The 24239-nt window shown below is 34.8% G+C and overlaps 1 protein-coding gene across 16 annotated transcripts in view; it reads left to right on the forward strand.

The window, feature by feature from the left end:
• Positions 1 to 24239, forward strand: part of LCOR (ligand dependent nuclear receptor corepressor) — a 126715-nt gene that overhangs the window by 43724 nt on the left and 58752 nt on the right. For all 16 annotated transcript variants that reach the window (XM_027112167.1, XM_027112177.1, XM_027112179.1 and 13 more), the window contains 2 exons: positions 18242 to 18307; positions 18649 to 18728. Coding sequence is in view for 6 of the 16 variants with exons in the window: in XM_027112166.1 (XP_026967967.1) it covers positions 18242 to 18307; positions 18649 to 18728 (146 nt within the window). In the remaining 10 variants the exon portion in view is untranslated. The remainder of the gene's footprint in view (positions 1 to 18241; positions 18308 to 18648; positions 18729 to 24239) is intronic.

The following is a 24239-nucleotide window of genomic DNA, read 5'->3' on the forward strand; positions in this document are numbered from 1 at the left end:
TTAGATCTAATAGTTTTTCTTCAGGATTTCCTATGTATAAGATCATGACATCTGTGAAGAGAGGTACTTTTACTTTTTCCTTTTCAATTCGGATGCCTTTTGTTTCTTTTTCTCTTACCTAATTGCCCTGGCTAGAACTTCCAGACAGTGTTGAATACTTGGCAAGAGTGAATATCCTTATCTTTTTCTCATCTTAGTGGGAAACTTTAAATCTTTCACCACTGAGTATGTTAGCCGTGAGTTTTTCATAGATGCTCATCATCAGGTTGTAAAATCTTCTTTCCGTTCCTAGGTTGTTGAGTATTTTTACCATGAAAGGGTGTTGGAATTGGTCAAATGCCTTTTCTGTGTCAGTTGAGATGATCATGTTATTTTTTCCCCTTTCATTCTGTTAATAAGGTGTTTAGTTTTTTTTCAGTTGGTTGATTTTTATGTGTTGAACCACCCTTGCACTTCTGGGATACATCCATGGTCCATAGTTCTCTTAATATGCTGCTGAATTTTGTTTGCTATTATTTTGTTGAGGATTCTTGCATCTATATTCATGAGAGATATTGGTCTGTAGTTTTCTTGTGATGTTTTTGTCTTTGGTATCAGGGTAACACCAGCCTCATGGAATGAGTTAGGAAGTATTCCTCTTCTATTTTTTGGCACAGTTTGAGAAGAATTGTTATTTCTTCTTTAAACGTTTAGCAGAATTCATCAGTGAAGCCATATGACCCTTGACTTTTATTTGTCAGAAGTTTTTTAAATTACTGTTTTAATCTCTTTGCTTTTACTAGATCTATTATGTTTTTTATTGTTGAGTCAGTTTTGGTAGTTTATTTCTAGGAATTAGTCCATTTCATCTGTGTTATCTATTTGTTGGCATACTCTCGTTTGTTATATATTTTGTAATACTTTTTATTTCTGTAAAGTCAGTAGTGATGCTCCCACTTTCATTTCTGATTTTAGTAAATTGAGTCGTCTCTCTTTAATTTCTTGGTCAGTCTAACTAAAGGTTTGTCATTATTGTTATTCTTTTCAAAGAAGTTTTAGTTTCACTGATTTTCTGTTTTTCTATTTTCTCACTTTAAAAAATCTCCACCCAAATCTTTATTATTTCCTTTCTTCTGCTTGCTTTGCATTTAGTTTCTTCTTTTTCTAGTTCCTTAAGTGTAGAAGATTAGGTTACTGATTAGTGATATTCTTTTTTTTAATATAGGCGTTTACAGATATAAATTCCCCTCTGAGCACTGCTTTAGCTGCATCCTGTATATTTTGGTATGTTGGTTTTTTTTTTTTTTTTTAATTCTTCTCAAAGTATTTTCTAATTTTCTTTCTTTTTTATTTTTGGCCACAGCATGAGGCTTGTGGGATCTTGGTTCCCTGACCAGGGATCAAATTTGTGCCCCCTACAGTGGAAGTGTGGAGTCCTAACCATTGGACCACCAGGGAATTCCCAAGTATTTTCTGTTTTTCATTGTGATTACTTCTTTGACTCACTGGTTAAAAATGTGTTGTTTAATTTCTACATATTTATGAATTTCTCAGTTTTCCTGTTATTGATCCCAGTTTCTTTACATTATTGTTGGAGAAGATATTTTGTATGATTACTAACTTTTTAAATTTATTGAGACCTTTTTTTGTGGTTTAACATGGTCTACCCTGGAGAATGTTCCATGTGCACTTGAAAAAATGTATATTCTGCTCTTGGTGGGCTATGTATGTCTTTTAGGTCTACTTGATTTATAGTGCACGTTTTCTGTTTCCTTTTTATCTCTTAGTTTCATTTGTTATTGAAAGTGGGATGTTGAAGTCTACAACTATTATTGTTGAACTTTTCCTCCTTTCCACTCTGTCAGTTTTGCTTCATATATTTTGGGCTTGGTTGTTAGGTGTATTTATATTTTAAATTGTTAAATCTTTTTTTTTTTAAATTATGGTATAGTTGATGTACTTTATGAGTTTAAAGTGTACAGGATAGTAATCAGAATTTTTAAAAGTTATATTTCATTTATAGTTATTGTTAAATCTTCTTGGTAAATTGATTTTTATCATATAATGTCCTTCTGTGTCTATTGTAACAAGTTTTATCTTAACATTTATTTTGTCTGATACTAGTATATCCACTTCATTTTTCTTTCAGTTGCTGTTTTCATGGACTTTTTCTTTTCTTTCATTTTCATCCTCTTTATGTCTTTGAATCTAACATGAGTTTCTTGTATACAGCATATAGTTGGATCATGTTCTTTTCTTAAATCCATTCTGCCCATCTCTGCCTTTTATAGGAGAGTTTAATTCATTTACATTTAATGTAGTTACTGATAAGGAAGGATCTTTGCCATTTTGCTGTTTGTTTTCTACATATCTCATGTCACTTTTGTTCTTTGGAAGTCTTCCATTACTGCGTTCTTTTGTGTTATATACATATTTTCTAGTGTACCATTTTGATTCCTTTCCCACTTCTTTTACTGTACAGTTTTTAGTTATTTTCTTAGTGTTTGCCCTGGGGAGATATATATATATATATATATATATAAAATGTCTTAATTAATAACAACTTAGTTTCAGTAGTATTACAAAATACTTTGCTCCTATGTAGCTGTGTCCCTCGTCTTTAGGTTGTTATTGTATTGTCGCAGATTACATCTTTATACATTGTATGCCCATCAACATAAACTTTTGATTATTTTTGTATGTAGCTGTCTTTTTAATCACATAAGGAAAAAAAAGGAGTTACAAACCAAAATACAACCCCTCTCCCTTTCTTCCTTTCCCAAACATTTTATGATATAGTGCTTCTGTTATGCTTTCAGATACTATTCTAAACAGTTTGCAGATATTTACTTAATTATCTTAATTTTTTGAGATCAAAACAATTTTATAGCCAAGGAAGGTGAGACATAAAGAAGACAAATAACTTGCCCAAGGCCATAGAACTGTTATAACACACAGTCAGAAATTTGAACCTAGGTAATCTGGCTCCAGAATCCATGTTCTTAACTACTACTAGTCTCTTACTTCCTGGAGTATGTAAAATTCAGTTGGATACATGAAACATATGCATTTGTGTTGAAAATTCAAGACAGATAAAGCAAAGGATACTAGGAGTCAGTTGGGAGGAAAGATAACTTTGGAGCTATGTCCTTGAAAACCAAGCAGGATCAAGACTCTCGAGATTTGAGAGAAGACCGTTTTAGGCAGAAGAAACAGGGTGACGTGAGGGACTGAGATAAGCAAAAGCAAGGTGTATTTGAGAAACAGAGTACTTTCAGTTGAGTGTGCTTGAAGGACATTTGGAGAGGATGTTGAAAAGGTTCACTTTAGGAAGGATTTAAAAGCTAGACTTCATAGTTTGGAATCTACTCTGCAGGCATTAGGTAATCATTGAATACTGTTGAGCAGAGAGAAACTATGAAGAATTTACTTTATAAGTAAAGATTATATAAATCTGAAGGCTAGCTCAAACTTTAATTTTAAAATTTCTAAAACATGGTGAAGCTTATTCCATTGGGGGCCAGATTGAAGTTTGATATTTTGTACTGCCATATATTAAGGTATGTTGGAGATGTGTTATAAAGTAATGATTTTTTAAATTTGCAAATTAGATATGTTTAAGGAAATGTGTTTGGTTTTATCAAAAGGGATATGCTTCCTTACAAAATCATCTCTTGTATGAGAGGTAGGGTGGTGTAATATGCATTTAATTACATGCCATATACAGTAGTTCAGATCAGCAGTGTTTTTTGAGTCCTTATGAAACCAGCGTGTTTGCCAGATGATGGAAGTATAACCATAAATAAGACGTGGTCATATTTTCAGTCTCTTTTCCTTCCTAATTGGTGAATGTTGGAATGCTCTAGTATTCAGTCTTCTTTGTCCTTTCTTTTTTTCTTTTGTTCATATTCTTTTCCTTTATAGTTTATTACAAGATACTGAGTATAGTTCCCTATGCTATACAGTAGGACCTTGTTGTTTATCTATCTTATATATAGTAGTTTGTATCTGCTAATCCCAAACTCCTAATTTATCCCTCCCTCACCCCCTTTCCCCTTTGGTAACTATAAGTTTGTTTTCTATGTCTGTGAGTCTGTTTCTGTTTTGTAAATAAGTTCATTTGTATCTTTTTTTTTTTTTGATTTCACATAAGTGATATCATATGATATTTGTCTTTCACTGGCTTACTTCAGTTAATATGATAATTTCTAGTTCCATCCATGTTGCTGGAAATTTCTTTTCTTTTTTTTTTTTTTTAACAGCAAGTAGAACTCTTTTTATTTAGTTGTTTGTTTGTCACGCCTGACAGCATGCAGGATCTTAGTTCCCCAACCAGGGATTGAACCGATGCTCCCTGAAGTGGAAGTACAGAGTCCTAACCACTGGACCACCAGGGAATTCCCCACATTTCATTCTTTTTTATGGCTGAGTAGTATTCCGCTGTATATATATGCCACATCTTTGTTCATTCATCTGTCAATAGACATTTAGGTTGCTCCCATGTCTTGGCTGTTGTAAATAGTGCTGCTGTGAACATTGTGTGTGTGGGGGTGCATGTATCTTTTCAAACTAGAGTTTTGCCCATATATATGCCCAGGAGTGGGATTGCTAGATCATATGGCAACTCTGCTTTTAGTTTTTTAAGGAATCTCCATACTGTTTTCCATAGTGGCTGTACCAACTTACATTCCCACCAGCAGTGTAGGAGGGTTCCCTTTTCTCTACACCCTCTCCAGCATTTAATTTGTGGACTTTTTGATGATGGCCATTCTCACCAGAGTAAGGTGATACCTCATTGTAGTTTTGATTTGCATTTCTCTAATTAGCAGTCTTGAGCATCATTTCATGTGCTTATTGGCCATCTGTATGTCTTCTCTGGAGAAATGTCTATTTAGGTCTTCTGCACATTTTTTGATTGGGTCCTTTTTATCTGCCCTCATTGAGTGGATAAGATCTCATCTAGTTCTAAGGCTTTATATTCTGTCTGTACTTTGATGATTTCCAGTTTTATATCCCTGATCCCAGGGATCAAACTCACCTATCCAGTTGTTTCCTGCATACATCCACTTTGATTTGCAAGAGACAAGTCAGACTTAATGTGTCCAAAACTGAACTAGATTTGTCTCTGTCCAGCCTGTTTCTCCTCCAGTCTTCTCTTAGAAAGTTACATTACCATTCACCCAGCTCTTGACCAAAAAAAGCCTAAGTGTCCTTTCCCTCATTCTACATCTACTGCATCATCAAAGCAAATTGGTTTAATCTTCAATATATACTCTATATTCTGTCACTACTTTCTACCTCCATTACTGCCATTCCGGTTTAAGTCACCATTTTCTCTTGCCAAGGCTATTGTAATAATAGTCTCATTATAATGTTTTACTTATAATCAGTTATCTGTGCAGCCACCTGGTAAACAGTATAAATCTGATCACATTACTTCCACCACTACCCAAATGTGTAAAGCTAGTGGATTTCTCTTAAGTTCAAACGTCAGATCGTCTCACCATAGCCTCTGTGATCTTGCCTCTAGAGCTCTGATCTCATGTTCTGCTTTCCATTTTATTCACTTTGCTCAGACCATACCAACTTTCTTGCTGTTTCTCACATATACCATACTTCATACCATTTACTGCTTCAGTACTGTTCCCTCTGCCTAGAACGTTCCTTTGTCTTGGATATCTAAATGGCTTGCTCACTCCATTCAGTGCTCAAAAATTCAGCCTCCTAGAGTCTTTTCCAGTCTGCTGTATTCTTCTTTGACCAGTTCTTCTTTTACTTACCTTCACCACATATTATTCATTATCATCGTCATCATTATTTATATCATTTGTCTCCTCTGCCAGAATTAAAGTTCCAAGATAAGAACTTTTGTCTGTGTTGTTCACAGCTGCATTCTAGTGACTGACTCATAGTAGACACTCAATAAATAGAAATAAATAAGTATCTATAGTCTATCAAGGACAGAAGGCTCAGCAACAACAACTTTTCTAAAAGGCAATAGAAATCGCTGATCTCTCATATAATATTTTCAGTATCTGAGAAAATATGTAATGACAAAAGGCTATTATGAATTCAATAATGCTTTTTAAAGAAATAATGCATTTTGTTCATAGCAAAAAAATGCATTTAGAAAAGCAGTGACTCTATGTGCAAGCACATTTTTATTTAATTTACAAACAGTGCTTATGTATGTGGACGTACTGACCTTGTAATGACTGAGTTCCTCTAAGGAATTGTGGCCCACAGATTGTGAACTCCTGATATAATTGACCTATTCCTAATCAGCTTCAGATTTGCATTTAAATGGCTTCTTTTTAGCGTAATTACTCTACCCAAGACAGTTTGATATAACAGAAAAAAATGAACCAAAACTGTCCTGGGAGTTCCAAAGAACTAAATTCATCTGACCTAGTTACTTACTACCTTTGCAGTCTTGGTTACTTAACATCTTGGGATCTCATTTATGGCATAATGTATGTAGATACAATTATATGAAATTATTTCAGTAATGTTCCAGCTACTCAGTATGTATCCCTTTTCCCTCCTTAGTGTATTAATACCACTGTTTTTCAGTACTTCATCTCTCAATTTATTGCTCTCTTTGCTGTGATTACAGCTTTGCACAAAAATGTGTCCTGTCATCTCTGTTCATGAGGCAGCAAAGCAAGCCATTAATTAATTCTGGTTTTAGTTCATAGATACAGGAACCTTTTTCCATTAGATGTCACTTGCCCTTCTGTTTCATTTATTTGCATTTCTTTGGGTCTTCAGCATGCGAGACACACGAAATAGAGTCATTATAAAATCTTAAATCACTTAGGTAAATAGAAGGATATAGGAATTAGGAAGGGTGTGTTTGTATTCATCCAACAAACACTGCAGTTAAGGAACAGGCAGGCTGATGTTAAGAAAAAGATGAATAGGCTCCAGTTCTCTGCTCAAAATCTAGTAGATAAAATGCCAAAAAAAAGAAAAATTGAAGTATAGTTTACTAGTAGTACAACTTCAGCGCTGTTGAGGATGTTCTTAACTTTGCCTGGGGCTTATGGGCTGAGATAAGGGATGCCTTAGAATTAACTGGATTAAAGGTTGCAGAAGAACATTCTGGGCAGAGGGCTTGCTGTACTTAAAAGGCATGGAAGCATTGACATGTATGTAACGACCAATAAATCAGTCTGGCCAGAGCATAGCATATGTAGAAAGAAAATGGCAGGGCAGACTGAAAAGGTAGTTTGGGACTAGACAGACCCTCAGTGATCTTGCATGCCAGCCAGGAATTTGAAGTTTTCAGTATTGTCAGTGGAAAGCCATCAAAGATTTTTAAAACCAGGAAAAGACGGAAGAAGTTTCGTGGCAGTGTGAAAGATGGATTCTGGTGGATTTGATGGTATAGGCGATGTTTTAAATAGATGAATGAAAAGTTGAGATGTTATTAGCAGGTTGTGTGAAAAAGTGAAAAGCCTGGGCTTTAGAATCACCAGCCTGGTTTTAAACTTAGGCTCTGCGTCTTTGTAGTTGTATGAAAAAAATAGCTGCTTCAGTCTTTTATTTTCTTACATGTATTAGGTAGTAATAATACCTGTTTTACAGTGTTTCCCTGAAGATTTTATCATAATGGGTATGAAGTACCTGATACAGTGCTTGCTTGATACCAGCTAAGGGCTCAATTATTATCTATTATTATCAACATGAGTGACATGTATTATAATTATTAAGGTAAGAAATGGTGAAGGCCTGAATTTACGAGTGGATAAAAGAGAATAGATTTGGATGGATCTTTTGTAATTAACATGAATAGGACTGACTGATGTAGGGAAAGAATGGAATCATGACTGAGTGAGATTTGTAATCTGAATGTCTTGGGGGAAGGGGTTAGTGATGCCATTTTCCTGGTAAGGAATACAGGGATCATCACTGGTTGAGATGAGGGAAAAGGGGTAGAATGATTTTGATTTGGATTTTTGGAGGTATTTGGGATATCTTGGTGATGATATGAAGCAGGCAATTAGAAATAACGTCTGGAGCAAGAGATAAGAGATTGGAGAGTTGTCAGTATATGTGTGGTAGCAGAAATGTGTGTAAATCTTAAACGGCAGAGCATATATTTTAAACATTTCCCCTATATCCCCACACTGCTGAGCTCTGTACAAAACACTTGATTAGTTCTTGTTATTAAGTGTGAGATTTAGGGTGACTTTGTATATAGAAAAGATAATGCATAGTTACTTCGATTACTAATTTAATGTTCAGTTTATTTAAATTTATGAATTTAAAGCCTCATTCTCCTAAAATATAGATCTTACTCCAAACTTACACTTTTGATAAATATTTTAGTTAACTCTTAAAACATTTTAATGTAAAACTATAGGTATTTTCTCCTTAAATATTGATTTAACAGAACCTTAGATACTTTGAAAAAATCTTGTAAATATAATTTAAACTTATAAATGTGGTTATTCTTAAGTTGTGTAAGAATTCTAATACAGTATACAAACTTAGTAAGATTTCAGCCTACAACCAGGTCTAAATCAGCTATTCAGTTCTACATTTCAGATTAAAATTCCAAGGCTGGCTCTCTAGCAGGCCAAATTTTCTTAAAGCATTATAAATATTTACCAAATATGCATACTTATTTTGTTAACAGCTTTATTGACATATAATTTATACACCTTACAATTCACCCATTTTAAGTATACAATTCACTGATTTTTATTACATTTACCAAGTTGTGCAGCCATCACCAAAATCTGTTAGAGTAAGTCCATCACCTTGAAAAGAAACGTGGTGTCCATTTGCAGTCATTCCCATTTTCACTCCCAGCCCTAGGAAAACACTACTTTCTATTGCTATAGATTTGTCTTTTGTGGACATTTCATATAAACAGAATCATACACTATGTGATCTTTTATTTCTGGCCTTTTTCACTTAGCATAATGTTTTGAAGTTCATTCATCCTTATTGTAATAATATTCTCATTATATGGATATACTACATTTTATTTATCCTAGATTACTTTTTTTTGCAGTACGCGGAACTCTCACTGCTGTGGCCTCTCCTGTAGCGGAGCACAGGCTCCGGACGCGCAGGCTCAGCGGCCATGGCTCACAGGCCCAGCCGCTCCGCGGCATGTGGGATCTTCCCAGACCAGGGCACGAACCCGTGTCGCCTGCATCGGCAGGCGGACTCTCAACCACTGCGCCACCAGGGAAGCCCTAGATTACTTTTTAATACGAAATAATTAAGGTTTAATTCTCTTAAATCACTCCTATACTTTGTTTAAAAAAAAAAGAAAACTTCAAAATAAGTGAACTAAGCTTCTGTCATAAGTTAGAAAAAGAACAGCAGAATAAACCTAAAGAAAATAGAGAGATAATGAAACTTAGTGAAAATTAATGAACCAGAAAACAAAGATATATTAGAGAAGATCAAGAAAAGTCAAAAGTGAATTGGGAGGGGGGACTAAGAAAACAAGCCTGGTAAAATTGATCAAGGAATAAAAGACATAAATAAATAATATTATGAAAATGAAGACTACAGAGGAAGAGGAGATTTAAAAGATAAGGGATTTATAGCAGCGTTATTTTATACTAGCCAAAAGGTAGAAGCAACTTGTGTCCATCGATGTATGAATGGATAAACAAAATATGATCTATGTATCGGTGGAATGTTATTCAGCCTTAAAAGGGACAGAAGTCCTGTCACATGCTGCAGGATGGATGAACTGTGAGGATGTTATGCTAAATGAAGTAAGCCAGTTACTAAATGACAAATATATACTCTGTTATTCCACTTAAGAGGTGTGCAGTAGTCACATTTGTATAGACAGAAAGAGAATGGCGGTTGGCAGGACTGGGAGTAGGAGGAAATAGGGAGTTACTATTTAATGGGTATAGAGTTTCAGTTTTGCAAGATGAAAAAAGTACTGGAGATGGGTGATGGTGCAAACAGTGTAAATGTATGTAATGGTAAACTTAAAAATGATTAAAATTATAAATTTTATATTATGTACGTTTTACCACAACTTTAAAAAAGATAAGGGAAAATACTATCAACCATATGCCAATAATTTTGAAATTAAAGAAAAATATAACTTACCAAAAACTGACTCAAGAAGAAATAAAAAGCTTGAATTATTCTATAACTATTAAATAAATTTAATATTAAAATTCTTCTGTCAAAGAGAATAAGCCCAGAATGCTTTAGATTTGAGTTCTTCCCAACTTTTATGGAAGAAAGCTTCCCAATTTTCTGTCACCTCTTTCAGAAAGTAGGAAAAATGGAAATATGTCTCAACTCTTTCGAGGAGGACAGTTTCCAAACCCAAACATATATAAGAAAAAAAAAGTTATAGGTCAGTTTCACTCATGAAATAGATTAGCCCTTTAGTAATTGAAAAATTCTTCACTTTTTTGTTTTATGCTTTTAAAAAAATTTTTATTGGAGTATAGTTGCTTTACAGTGTTGTGTTCGTTTCAGGTGTACAGCAAAGTGAAACAGTTATACATATCCATATATCCACTCTTTTTTTTTTTAGATTCTTTTCCCATATACGCCATTACAGAGTATTGAGTAGAGTTCCCTGTGCTATACAGCAGGTTCTTATTAGTTATCTATGTTTTACGCTTTTATCCTTGAATAATTCTTCTTCTGATTGTTACTGCCACCTTTATTGCTTTCTTTTTTTTTCTTTTTTTTACAGTTTTCTCATATCTATGTCTCCCTCTTTAGTTTCAACATATCTATGTCACTTTGAGTCTGTTATGAACTGCATATTGCTGTGCCCTACCTGACACTTTTTTCTCTTTTACGTAGTTAATTCAGTTGATTAATATTTATTGTAACATGTACATGGTTGATACTATTCCTGAAATTATTTTTTGTGTTTCTTGTTTAGCATGCTAGCCTTTTGTTTCGTTTTTAATTTTATTTACTTTTATAGTTGATCTTTTTTGGTTCTTTATTTCCTCTGGTGATTGGAAATTCTTCAGCTTTATCCATATGTTTTAAGCAAATTTAAAGCTACATGTTCTTTTTTCTTTCTCTCTTTTTTTTTTTTTTTTTTTTGCGGTACGCGGGCCTCTCACCGCTGTGGCCTCTCCCGTTGCGGAGCACAGGCTCCGGACGCGCAGGCTCAGCGGCCATGGCTCATGGGCCCAGCTGCTCCACAGCATGTGGGATCCTCCCAGACCTGGGCACGAACCTGTGTCCCCTGCATAGGCAGGCGGACTCTCAACCACTGCGCCACCAGGGAAGCCCACTACATTTTCTTATCAACATCAAAGAGTAATGACTATTATAAATTGTTCCCTCATCCCACATGCACACTTGATCTTACATACTTAAGCATATTTTACTCTTACTTTTTCACCCAAGATTGTGTTGTAATAGTTTGGAATGTTATTCCTAAATCATTAATTTAAAAAATTATATTGTGTTTATCTATTTAAAGAATCCTTTCTTATCTGTTATATTAAACTGAACCCCCCCCATATTAGTAACAACTGTTTATACTTAACTGTTAGTTTTACTGGTATATTGCTTACCATTATTTTTTATATAAACAGTGTTTTCCATTTTTAGGTCTTTGTTCTGAATTTTTTTTTTTATCTCAACTACTTTAAGTGACTGTTGCTAGTACCCAGAGTAAATGGCTGTCCTGTTTTCCAAATCATAGCATATCCAGTAATTTCTTTATTTTACTCATATCTGTGAAAAATAGATTGGCTAAAAAAAGTGAGGTTTTTTTACCCTCAGAATTTTGTGAGCATACTTCCATTGGCTTTTAGCATTTACTTTTACTTATGAAATGACTGTCATTCTAAATCGCTTTCCTCTTATTTTATGTAAAATTAAGTAAAATTTTCTCCTTATTTGGAGCTTTTAAACTTTTATTTTTGAAATTCAGATATTCTGCCAGGAGAGTTTTTACATGTATATATGCTTTGTTTTCCCGTGAGTATTTTGCCCCAGTACTTCTCAGAGCACATTAAATATGAAGACTCAAGACAGTATTCAACATTAGGAAGTTTTCTTTTCCTTCTCCTCCTCCTTCCCCCTCACTCTACCCCCATTTCTTAAATTTAATTTTTAAAAATTTATACTCTTTGCTCTTTCTTGTTCTAGAAATCCTATTTCACAGACATTGACCTGGCCTCCTCTTCCTCTCTAATCTTTTTCTCATGATTTCTGTGTCTTCAGATTTACTGTGCATTGTGAGGACATTTCTTAAATTGGCTTTTTAAATCACTAATTTGATGTATATTTTTCTACTTAATACCTCTATTTGGTTTTTTGGCAGTTTTGTTTTCCTTTTTTCCCCTCCCCAAGCACATATTCTCCACTTCTTTTCCAGAGCAGCTTGCTTTTTGTTTTAAATGCTGTTCTTAACCTGGTTTCAATAGAAATACTATTTATAATTTTTCTTCAATCTCTGATGTTTTTCTTCATTAATTCTGTTTCAGTTTGGACTGTTTTTTTTTTTTTTTTTTGTGATACGCGGGCCTCTCACTGTTGTGGCCTCTCCTGCTGCGGAGCACAGGCTCCGGACACGCAGGCTCAGCAACCATGGCTCACGGGCCCAGCCACTCCACGGCATGCGGGATCCTCCCGGACCAGGGCACAAACCCATGTCCCCTGCATTGGCAGGTGGACTCTCAACCACTGCACCACCAGGGAAGCCCCTGGGCTGTTAGTTTTGACTGGGTTATTGTTGGTCTTCAGTATGTCTGGTCAGGTTTTTCATCAGTTTTTTTTTTTTTTTTTTTTGAATTTTATTTTATTTTTTTATACAGCAGATTCTTATTAGTTATCTATTTTACACATATTAGTGTGTATAGGTCAATCCCAATCTCCCAGTTCATCCCACTACCCCCCCAACCCTGCTTTCCCCCCTCGGTGTCCATATGTTTGTTCTCTACATTTTTGTCTCTATTTCTGCCTTGCACACCAGTTCATCTGTACCATTTTTCTAGATTCCACATTTATGCGTTAATATACGATACTTGTTTTTCTCTTTCTGACTTCATTCTGTATCATAGTCTCTAGGTCCATCCACGTCTCTACAAATGACCCCATTTCATCCTTTTTATGGCTGAGTAATATTCCATTGTATATATGTACCACATCTTCTTTATCCATTCATCTGTCGATGGGCAGGTTGCTTCCATGACCTGGCTATTGTAAATAGTGCTGCAGTGAACTTTGGGGTGCGTGTGGCTTTTTGAATTATGGTATATGCTCAGTAGTGGGATTGCTGGGTCATATGGTAATTCTATTTTTAGTTTTTTAAGGAACCTCCATACTGTTCTCCATAGTGGCTGTATCAATTTACATTCCCACCAGTAGTGCAAGAGGGTTCCTTTTTCTCCACACCCTCTCCAGCATTTGTTGTTTGTAGATTTTCTGATGATGCCCATTCTTTTTCATCAGTGCTTGTGCTGGGTAAATTGTGCTGGGTAAGTAAGCCAGCAGATGGGTTCCTCATAGAGCATGGGCCAGAAGCAGATGCTCAGGGAGAGAGGAAGAACTCTTAATGAGTGTAGCTGTCCACCAGGGGTGGATTGCGTAAAGTAATGAGAAGAGGAGCCTGGTTTTTGCTCATTACCTGTAGAAGTTCATCCAGACTTATTTGGTTGTATGACACACTGAAATAGCTGGAACATCAGTAAAAAGGGATTAATTACCTTATATTCCTTTGGAGATTGCATGTGAAATATTGATAATCTGGTGCTTTTTAATTATTCATTTTGGCACTCACTTGTAATGAAGTTAAGTGTGGTATTTGCAAGTTTAAAACCCTGAGTTTTAAGCAAAGAACTCCAGATACTATCAGTCTCCTCTTTGTTTAAGCTATTAGTTGATGATTGTTACCAGCAAGCACCTTTGAACTGATATTTTATAAAATAGTAATACTCTATTGAAGATTGAGCTCTTTTATACCGGCACCAAGTTTTGCAAGATATCCAAGGGACCTTGATGTGAAAATTACTGATTTTCTGATATGCTCCTAGTTTTCCTTTAGCCCCTCTTTATCTCTCAGACTGATAATCTCTGTACTGTTATCTCAGAGGAGACGTTCCCAAGACTCACAAACCATTTTTTCATTCCATTCATAGTATTTTGCTTTATTTCAAAAGTACAGGCTGTTGCTTATTAGTTGGCTATATATTTGATATGTTCCTATCTTGTTACTTTTCATAATCTGTTTTGCCCATTTTGGTTAGAAATAGAGTAGAGATTATGATTTAGATTGAAGAGGGTAATGTGTGAGGAATTTTAATCTTCTGTCTTTTGTTTTTGAGAGCTAGGTTATTCAAAGCAAAGGCTAAAAACCAGGCACATAGAGCCCTAGTGTAAGAGGAACCTTGTGGGAAACAGGAAGACCTTCCTTCCTAGCCTTCTTGAAGCGTTAAATCTCTTTGAGATGACATAAACATATAGAAGAAAAAACAAAAGCAGTGTTTAGATAGCGTATGACAAATTTTGTATTACAGAATACTTACATAGTGCTTTGCATGTGACAGAAAAGAGAAAACGTAAGGTAGTTGACATTTATTTAAAAGGGAGAGAGTGATATGTGAATTCTGAGAATGAGAAAACTGGAAACTCAGGCTCCATGAGGGCAGACACCATGTCTGTTCATCATTGCCTGCCTACTCAGTGCCTGCCACTGTCCCTGATAGGTGGTAGGCTTTCAATTAATATATGTTGGATAAGCGAATATCTATTTGTTGAACAAACTGAAGAGTGCCTTGAAGGAAATAATTTATTTGGGCAGAGGTGAAATGAAAAGGCTTGAGAAAATATTAGGAGGTAGAAATAATAGATGACTGAATACATTAGAATACCAACCTGGATGGAGCTGTGAGAATGAGCAGGAAAGTTCTGAGAAATAAGGCTGTCAGTGGTAGGTTAGGGTCAAATTATAAATAGTTTTGATTACTGGACTTAGGAATTTGGGATTTGTTTTTTAAACAAAGTGGGGTTTTTCTGAACAGATGGTCACATTGTTAAAGTAGTGTTCAGGAATACTGTCTGAAGACACAGTGATTGTCTTCAGGTTGCAGTGAGAAAGAGATTGGAGACCAGCTTTGATTCCAGTTGCAATATTGGATAGGAATTCTTTGGCCAGTAGTCATGCTCAATAAAATTATTAATATTTCTTTACATGTAATAATATATTACATACCGGTGCTTTTTAAGCCCTGGTGGTTGAACATAAGGACATAGCTGTCTTTTTCATTATTTATTTAATTTTCCATGGCATTTTATTTGTTGATCTTCATGGCTTTTTTGTGAGATCATGGTATAAATTTTGAATACATTTGTTCTTTTCTTGTTTGCCTTTTGTTAGTGTCAAGCATAGCACGTGAGACATTCCTTGTTGCTATGCAACTGCTAAATTCAGTATTTAGTATTAATAAAACTGAATGGCATTAAATTCAGTTAACAGGGGGAAGCAAAATATGACTTAACAACATCTGATCAGTATTTGTATGGTTTAATGTATTGTTGCAGACGTGAGCAAAAGAGAAGTGACTTGTTTACAGTTACTGTTTTGATCAAAATTAGTTGTGGTTAAATCTTTGCATTTATGACCAGATTTTTTTTCTTGTTTGATTCTTTTTGGTCTGTCCCTTTCACTGCTCTTTGATAATGTGATTCAGTTTTTGTTAGTGTTTGTGTGTTATTGATGAAGTTCTTATTCTATTATTCTTTCCAATTCTGTTATCTTCTGTAATTTTTAAAATTTTATCTCCCAAGGCTTTTATTTGCTTTTTTTTTTCTTAGTATTATTTTTTGCTCTATTTACATTTTTCCCTTTCAAGAATTTATGGCTAAGCATCCACATTTGGAATTTGTTATAATTTCATATAAACCCAGGTGAAAGCCTATTAGATATGCTCTTCAGAGTAAGGGCCACCTGTAATCCCCTTTAGTTATTTGCAGTGTGTACTTGGTACTTGCCAGATATTGAAGTGCTTTCATTAATATTTGTGAAGTCAGAAATCCATTTTGAGGATAAGAGGGCTTTAGAGGCAGCTGCAGGATTTTTTTTTTTAAGTTAGTGTTGAAAATATCTAGTTTGCAGGCCCAGGATAGGCAGTATCTAGCAATTCTTTCTCATTCCCTCATCACCACCTCCCCACTCTCAAAACTCTTAGCCCAACACTTTCTCTCCTCCCTAGTGTAGGGAAGAGAGGACATAGTAATTTAGTGGACAGTGTTTTAATTATAGTAGGCAAACAATAAACAGGATAGATACCTCCCATTTGCTTGAATGGGTAGTTTGGTTTTGCTGATGTCCTTGGAATCATTTTGATGGGAAGAACTAAGGAGAGTTGAAAAACGATTAATCCTTAATAATAAATGAAAAATCTAGAATCTAGAAATCATGAAAATAATTTAGAAAAATCAACTCTCTAACTACAGTGCAGATGATACAAACTCTAGGGATTACCCTATTGAAAATGATGGCTTAATATTAAGGGCAAAGAAATCCCTTACATTACAATGTTACTCTTACAACAAGGTAAAATACTGTTTCTAAGGACCATCTTTTCTACTCCCTTACTTTCCAAACCCTTTATGGTGATTGTATTTGTGGTTAGGAAGTGTCCCTGTTTGTGGACCTCATGTATCCATCTGGCTATAGTATTTTTACATTAGTAGTTCCCTCACTTTTGAACATAAGAGTGCTTTTTTAACAATTAAAAAAAAATTATAAACCCTTAGGTGATAATACATTATGTGACAAAATACATAGTGCCCCAAACTACTAGGAAATCAGTAACACTTTATATATTTTCTTAATTGCAGTAATATTTGTGTGCATTTGAAAAGTTGTATGTACACTGAATGCGCAAGACCTTTCTAAAGGTCATGCTTAAAGGACATGGACTCATGGACCTCTTGTAATTATTTGAGCTCCTAATGAGGTCCATGATACATAATTTGGGAACTGCTGCACTAATGAATTATGTATTATGTTGTATAAGGGTACAATTTGATTCTCTTTTGCATTTTCCTCCTTACTCTTAATAACCCATAGAAAACAGCAAGATGGCAAAGATATTTTTACATTGTTTTTCATTGAGTTAATCAGCAACGTTTGAGATAATAAATTAGAAAAGGTTTTGTTTTCATTTTCTACTTTTTTCTTTTAGAACTTTCTAAAGGAATTTTTTTAAATATATTTTTAAAATTTATTTGGCTGTGTCGGGTGTTAGTTGTGGCTCGCAGGATCTTCTATTGCAGTGCGCAGGCTTCTTCCTAGTTGTGGCACGCAGGCTCAGTAGTTGCAGCATGCAGGCTCTCTAGTTGTGGTGCGTGGGTCAGTAGTTGTGGCACATGGGTCAGTAGTTGTGGCGTGTGGGCTCTCTAGTTGTGGCACACAGGCTCTACAGCACGCAGGCTCAGTAGTTACAGCACGTGGGCTTAGTTGCCCTGTGGCATGTGGGATCTTATTTCCGTGACCAGGGATCGAACCTGCGTCCTCTGCGTTGGCAGGTGGATTCTTAACCACTGGACCACCAGGGAAGTCCCCTCATTTTCTACTTTGTACTGATTGAGCGTGGTAATAGTTTAAACATCTATGTATAGGTATATTTGAATTCTCTTTCTATCTCTCTCTCTTTCTTTTTGTATGTGTGAGTAGTGGGTTCTAGCTTCATAAAGGAACCAGTGAGTAGTTACTGTGGCAGTGTGAACTAATTACAGAAGTCTTTTTATTTTATAATATTTAAAATGGGCTTTTTTGTGTGTGCATGTGATACAGATGTTGTTTTCAGTTAGGATTTTCCTTCTTAAAAAATACTGTTAGATTGAAGAATCTATTATCTCAGTTCATATTCAGAAACATGCCATTTAGATTAACCCAGAACATTGTGGAAACTTTGAAGCAGTTTGACTCTTTCATTGGGGAGGGTGCTTTTTAAAATGAAGTTTGAAAGTTTATGTAAAGAGGTATTTGGAATTTTGTAAGATAGTAAGAGATCTCATGATTCCATTCCTTCATTGGTTATTTCTACTGTTGTTTTGTATTGTCTTGGAATGGGCTCTGAATTTGTATTGAGTGTTATTCACTGACAAAAATGCAAATGCTCCCTTTAGATTGGTCGTATACTCTCCTCAGCATCCCATCAGTAATAATCTGGAGGTCCTTGAGAATTGGAAGAAAACACCATTGTTTTTTTCATGCAACAAGGTTAAATTTACTGTAGGGAATATTATTGTAATAATGGATTTTTTTTCATCCTTTTAGGGTTTGAAAGTATTCTTGAAGGGCTGTTTGGACCTGCATTATTAAAAGATCTCAGTTTATTTAAAGGTATTCAGAATTTTTTTGGCATTTCAAATTCTTCCTGGTGACATAAATGATACCTTGGTGATTTAAGCCCCAGTCTCCTTCTCCTTTTTATTCACAGTTTTATGTGGGTTATAGCTATATCCATTTAAGCATCTTTTTGTGTGTGGTTGATAATGCAGATATATGTATGAATAAGGTGTATTAACTAGTGAGCAATTATTGCAAATAAGGAATTTGTCTACTACTTAGTGAGGGGTGTTTTTGTTGTTAAAATAAATAATATTTTTGAAATTAGTTCTCATTTGTTTCCTGAAAAATCCTCTTTTGTAACTGTTAATTTGTTATTCCTACTATTTTTGCAGACTGTGAACCTGAAAGCATTTCCGATTGGACTTTTGATGAAAATTGTCTGTTCTGTTGCTTGAGAAGAGATAAAGTAAAGGTAACCAAGAAACTTGTGAAACTTGTCTAGTGTGGTATTTTATAGTTTTTATTTTTCCAAAATTTGGTTACTTTGTTGGAGGATTTGTAGGAGTACTGATTCCATATTTATTCATAAAGGATTTGATAGTAACTCAGTTTTGCAATTTAGACTGTTTCTAGTCTGTTGATTAGCCTATTGAGAAATCTATATCCCATCATGCATTGTTCTGTTTATTTAGTTCACTAGGCAGAATAATGAACTAGGTCTCAAACTGTTGTGTTTATTTTAAATATGAAATGTATGGTAATTCACGTAATGGGAGTCATTCGTACAGTAACATGGATCTGGATCAAGTAGTTATTAATTCATGTAGATTTATGATGGACTGTGGTTTATGCTTTAGTATGTTTCTTCATAATATATGAGCATGGATGCTGTTTGTGTTCAGTTGTAAAAATTGGCTCTACCTTTGCATTTCTATTGTTTTATTGCTTTGTGTTAAACATAAAAAGAATTTTGGTTTAGAAACATTTCAGTTGTTGGAAATATTTATTAATAATGGTTTACTCTCTTGCGTTTCTTTTTATGGTATTTCTGTTCTCTGCTTTAAAGCTTTGGAAACATTTTTAATTCCTTCCTCTCCCCTGTACACTTTTAACTTCAAATCATTGACCAGGTTTTATCAGTTCTTCCATTCTTTTTCTTTCTACAGTCATCACCATAGTTCAGACCTTTAGCATTATTTCTGGACTGCTGAAATAACATGATTGGTCTCTTAGTTTTCTTCAGTGTGTGAAACACTGCTACATGGTTAAACCCCTCTCCTCCCTACCTCCTCCTGACCCTCACCCCTCAAATGGTGTGGAAATGTTACCCTGCACTCAGTCTCCAGTGACTTTACAGTTATCTTTGGGATTCATTAGCCTCATGCTCAGTGCCTCAGTACCCTCCACAGGTCAGTCCACTTCTCTTTCTAATGCTACCCCACTAGTCTTCCATGCAAAACTGGTCTGATCGTTTGTATTAAACAACATTCTTTTACCATTTGAACTACAGCATTGCATACCCGTTGTTCTTTATAACTTGAAATTCCCCTTGCTCTTACTCTTACCTTGACTCCCCTTTCTTATTAATGGTACGCCTCTGCTCTTATTGCTGTTTCCACCCTTCACACTGTTGTAGTAAATACTATACCAATTATTTGTCAAGTAATATTCTGCCTTTTGTTGTTTATCCTTTTCTGTGTTTGAATCTTGTGTTCCTGACTACACTGTCAACCTCTGAAGACCATGAAACATGACATGCTTCTTTGTACCCCTGCATATGACCACTCTACCATTATTTACCATTGTTGGAAAGTTGCTTTAAAATCAAAGCCAATATAAGAGCTTCTTAACGTTCTTCTTTTGTGGCATCTTTTTCTTGCTTAAGTACATGGAAAAGTTTTTGCTGTGACTATCCAGGATGGTCTGTTTTTATTGAATTAATGAGTAAAGTGTTTTGAAATTTACTGTGGTTTGAAAAAGACCAGAAAATTAAGCAGCTACCAATGAAGTTAAAGTTCATCATTTTAAACTGTGTGTGTCTGTGTGTGTGTGTGCGTGCACACACATATGTGTTGTGACTGTCTATTGAACAAGTTATTTAATAGGCATTTTGGTAGCATAGAAGGAGCCAATGATTAATTACCTTTCTTTCAGAATTGGTTTGGGAGGAAAGCCTTTCTATGTTCAATAATTGAGTACAGTATAGTCTTGTAATATGATTGAGCTTTCCATTGCTATATGAGGATAAAGTATTGCATGAATATTTTTAGAAGAAAACAGAAATAGCAACGCATGGAACCATGTAGCATTTAACCATGTAGCAGCTGTTCTTACTGTTCGTAGTTCTATAATTTTTAGTTAGTATTCTAATTAGGAAGAATATTTCCGTTTGAAAACCCACCTAGATCTGGGAAAGCTGGTTTTCTCCATTAGGCATTTCACTACCTGTCTTGGGCATTTATTTTTTTCAGAGACAGCCATGTCTATGGAAAATAGGAAGAGAGAGCCTAGAATATATAACTTGTCAAGTGTATAGCTTTAGCTGTGTTAGATTTAAAGTGATTTTGTTGAAACTCTTTGCAGGCACTTGGAGCATCTTATCTGAGAAGCACTAGAATCTGGAAATTAAATGTATCCATTGGGTTGAGGCTTGGCTGACTTAAGATTCCAAAAATAGAAGAAATATGTGGAGAGAATGGTAACAGCCAAGAGGTGGCAGCATAGAGCACAATATTGGAATCTTAAGTTGGGGTTGGCATGCCAAGATGTCTAGATAATGTTTGGAAAAGCTGTTAGAAATACTGGTCTGATATTTGGGAATGAGATGGAGGTTATGCATATTTTTTAGTTAATTGGATTTTCATTGGATGCTGTTTGTTACAATGGATAAAGTAAATACATTATTTATATTTACTTTTTAAAATATCTAGGTGAAAAATGAAGTTGCATCTTTGGAAAATATAACAAGTATTCAGCTAGAAATTAGTAAAACAATTGTTCATCTACACTTCAGCAGTTAGAAAATATATTTTGTAAGGGAAAGACAACTAACATTTTTTTTGAGCATATACTATGTGTCATTTACTTTTGTTTCCATTTAGTCTACACAACAATGCTATAAAGTTGGTTAAAGGCATCCCAGTTTTACAAATAAAGATATGGGAAGGGTCACAGAGACTAAGTTATGGGCAAAGTCACATAGCTGGGATTTGATCCATGTTTTTAGAATACATGCATTTTGATAACAAAACTAGAAACACGAACATGGAAAGTGATCAAGTAAGAATTAAGAAGCATTTGCGATTACTCAGTTGGAAAGGGGGAGAGAGTAAGAGTGTAAATGGGCATGGGTATATTTGAAATAGCCAGTCTCAGATGTGCTAGGAGTCACTGCCTGCCTGCCTGCCTGCCTGCCTGCCTGCCTTGCTTGGCTTTTACTTCCTTTCCTTCCTTTCCTGTTTGTTGGGCATGTAGTAGACATGCTAAAATATTTACTAAATGAGGAACTAAGAAGTCAGCATGCTTAATAAAGTTGGAGAATTATAATATTAATAGCTAACTGTTGTGAGTGCTTACATGTGCCAAGAATATATACAAAGTTCTCTGTGTATTATTCACTCATGAGGCTTTTTACTTTTTCTTAGCTTCTTTTTAAAATTATTTTAGACATATAAAATGGTTGCAAAAATAATAAAAAGAATTCCTCTATACCCTTTACCCAGGTTTCCCAAATGTTAACATGTTATGTAACCACAGTACAGTTATAAAAAATCAAGAAATTAACATTGATACAGTACTATAATCTGCAAGCCTTTCAGAATTCACCAGTTACCCCAGTAATGTCATTTTTCTGGTCCAGGAGCCAATCTAGGATCCCACTTTGTATTTAGTTGTCATGTCTCCTTAGTCTCCTTTAGTCTGGAATAGTTCTCAGTTTTTCTTTGCCTTTCATAACATTGACAGTTTTGAAGAATGCTGGCAATTTGATTTGTAGAATGCCCCTCAATTTAAGTTTTTCTGATGATTCCTCATGATTGAATTCAGGTTATGCATTTTTGGCAAGAACTCTACAGAATTGATGATGTGTCATCCTTAGTGTACCATATTGGGAAGCACATGGTGATGTTTACTTTGATCACTTGGTTAAGATGGTGTCTGCCAGTTTTCTCTACTGTAAGGTTTCTGTTTTTTTCCCTTTTGTGGAAATCGTGGAGACGTACTTTGAGATTTTGTAAGTATCTTTTTCTCATACTAGTTTCTCATCATACGTTAATTTTAGCATCAACTGATGAATCTTGCCTGAAAAAATTACTACTATGGTGTTTACCAGATGATGACTTTCTATTTGTATTATTTCTTCAATCTCTATTAGCTGGAAACCTACTGTAAGGAAGAGGTTTCCCTTCTCTATTTATGTTTTTGTTTGTTTACCCATCAGTATGGACTTACATATTCTTATTTTGTTCTTTTGGTTATAATTTATTACAATCATTGTTTATTTTGTAGTTTGAATTGTTCTGGATTTGGCCATTGAGAGCCCATTCAGGTTGGCTCTTCATCTTTTTTTTTTTTTTTTAAACATGTTTCTATCATTTCTATACTTTTTGGCACCAAAAAATATTCCACAACTTATCTTTGCTTTCCCTGTCCCAACCCTGGATTTCTCCAAGGAATCCTAGATTCTTTTATTTAGAAAATTGTATAAGAAAGCAAGGTACTAGGTATACTCATTGGTACTAGAACATCACTGCTTCTAGGCCTCGTCAGTTGTCTGAGCTAGGAAGTATGTATGTTTACTTAAATATATGTATACATACATCTGTATTTCTTTCTATATCTGTTAGAAACAGTCTTGTGAGGCTTTTGTTAATTGTAGGATCGTGTTGATAGTATGAAGAGCTGATCCAGTAGTAGTGAGAGAGTATTGGAGAGATGGGAAGAATTAAAAATTACTTTCATTATTTCATATCCCTAAAAATGGACTAATTCTAAGCAATGAATCAGTCTGTAGTAATGGCTGTTCTTGTACATGGATAGAGTAGAGATAGCAATTATAGAGTAAAGAGCATGGATGTTTTAGTAACTAAGGATAATGTAAGATGGGATGTTGTACAAAAATATAAAATGTTTATGCTCTTAAGTTTATTATAAGACTGTTAGTAAGTAGTATTTGACTAGCATATTAGGAGAATGTTTTAAGAAGGTGGGACTTGAGCTGCATTTTTGAAGAATACATAGGTCTGGATAGGCAGACACAGGAGGGGCACATCTTGGGTGGGGCAGAGCATTTATTTTTGTAAGTAACCAGCGATAAGACTAGAGTCACATTATAGCTCTCTTTCAGTGCCCATCTACCCTCAGGAATCATGTAACTAGATAGATTTCATTAGTCTGTCATGTGTTTACTGTGAACATTTCATAGTTTCCTCTGTTTTGTGAGTATACACTAATTAGAAGTTTAGATATATCCTTCTAACATTTTAATTTTTATTTCTATTTTAGCACATTGAAATTTATAGTAAGAGCAGATACTAAATCTAGTTATTATTTTCTCATTGTATTCTACAGCATGTATTTGTGTTGAATTATTAGTTTGGGCATATTCAGTGCTGCTAGATAATGACTTGTCTGTCATCTTGTCCCAGAGTACCACAACTCAGTAAGTATTCATAGTACCTATTATATAAAAGGAACTGTGGAAGAAAAATGTATCAATATAGTGTCTATCTATTAAGACTGAGAAAGAAGAAACAAATATGAGAAGTTTAAGGGTTATTTACTTGTGAGACTTAAATAGATACAGGGTAGAGTTAAATGGATACCACAAATTAGTACATGATTAACTACTTGCTCAGTTAATTGTACAAATCTAAATTGCAATACCGAACCTTGTTGTGTTTCCAGAGGCCTTTTATAGATTATTTTAAAAGATACAGGAAAACCACTGGACACAGTGAATCAGTGCTCATCCAAGATTAAATAT

This window comes from Aethalodelphis obliquidens, unplaced genomic scaffold (genome assembly GCF_003676395.1).
Source record: "Aethalodelphis obliquidens isolate GAN/ISIS:26980383/991018 unplaced genomic scaffold, ASM367639v1 scaffold11, whole genome shotgun sequence".
NCBI classification, from domain to species: Eukaryota; Metazoa; Chordata; class Mammalia; order Artiodactyla; family Delphinidae; genus Aethalodelphis; species Aethalodelphis obliquidens.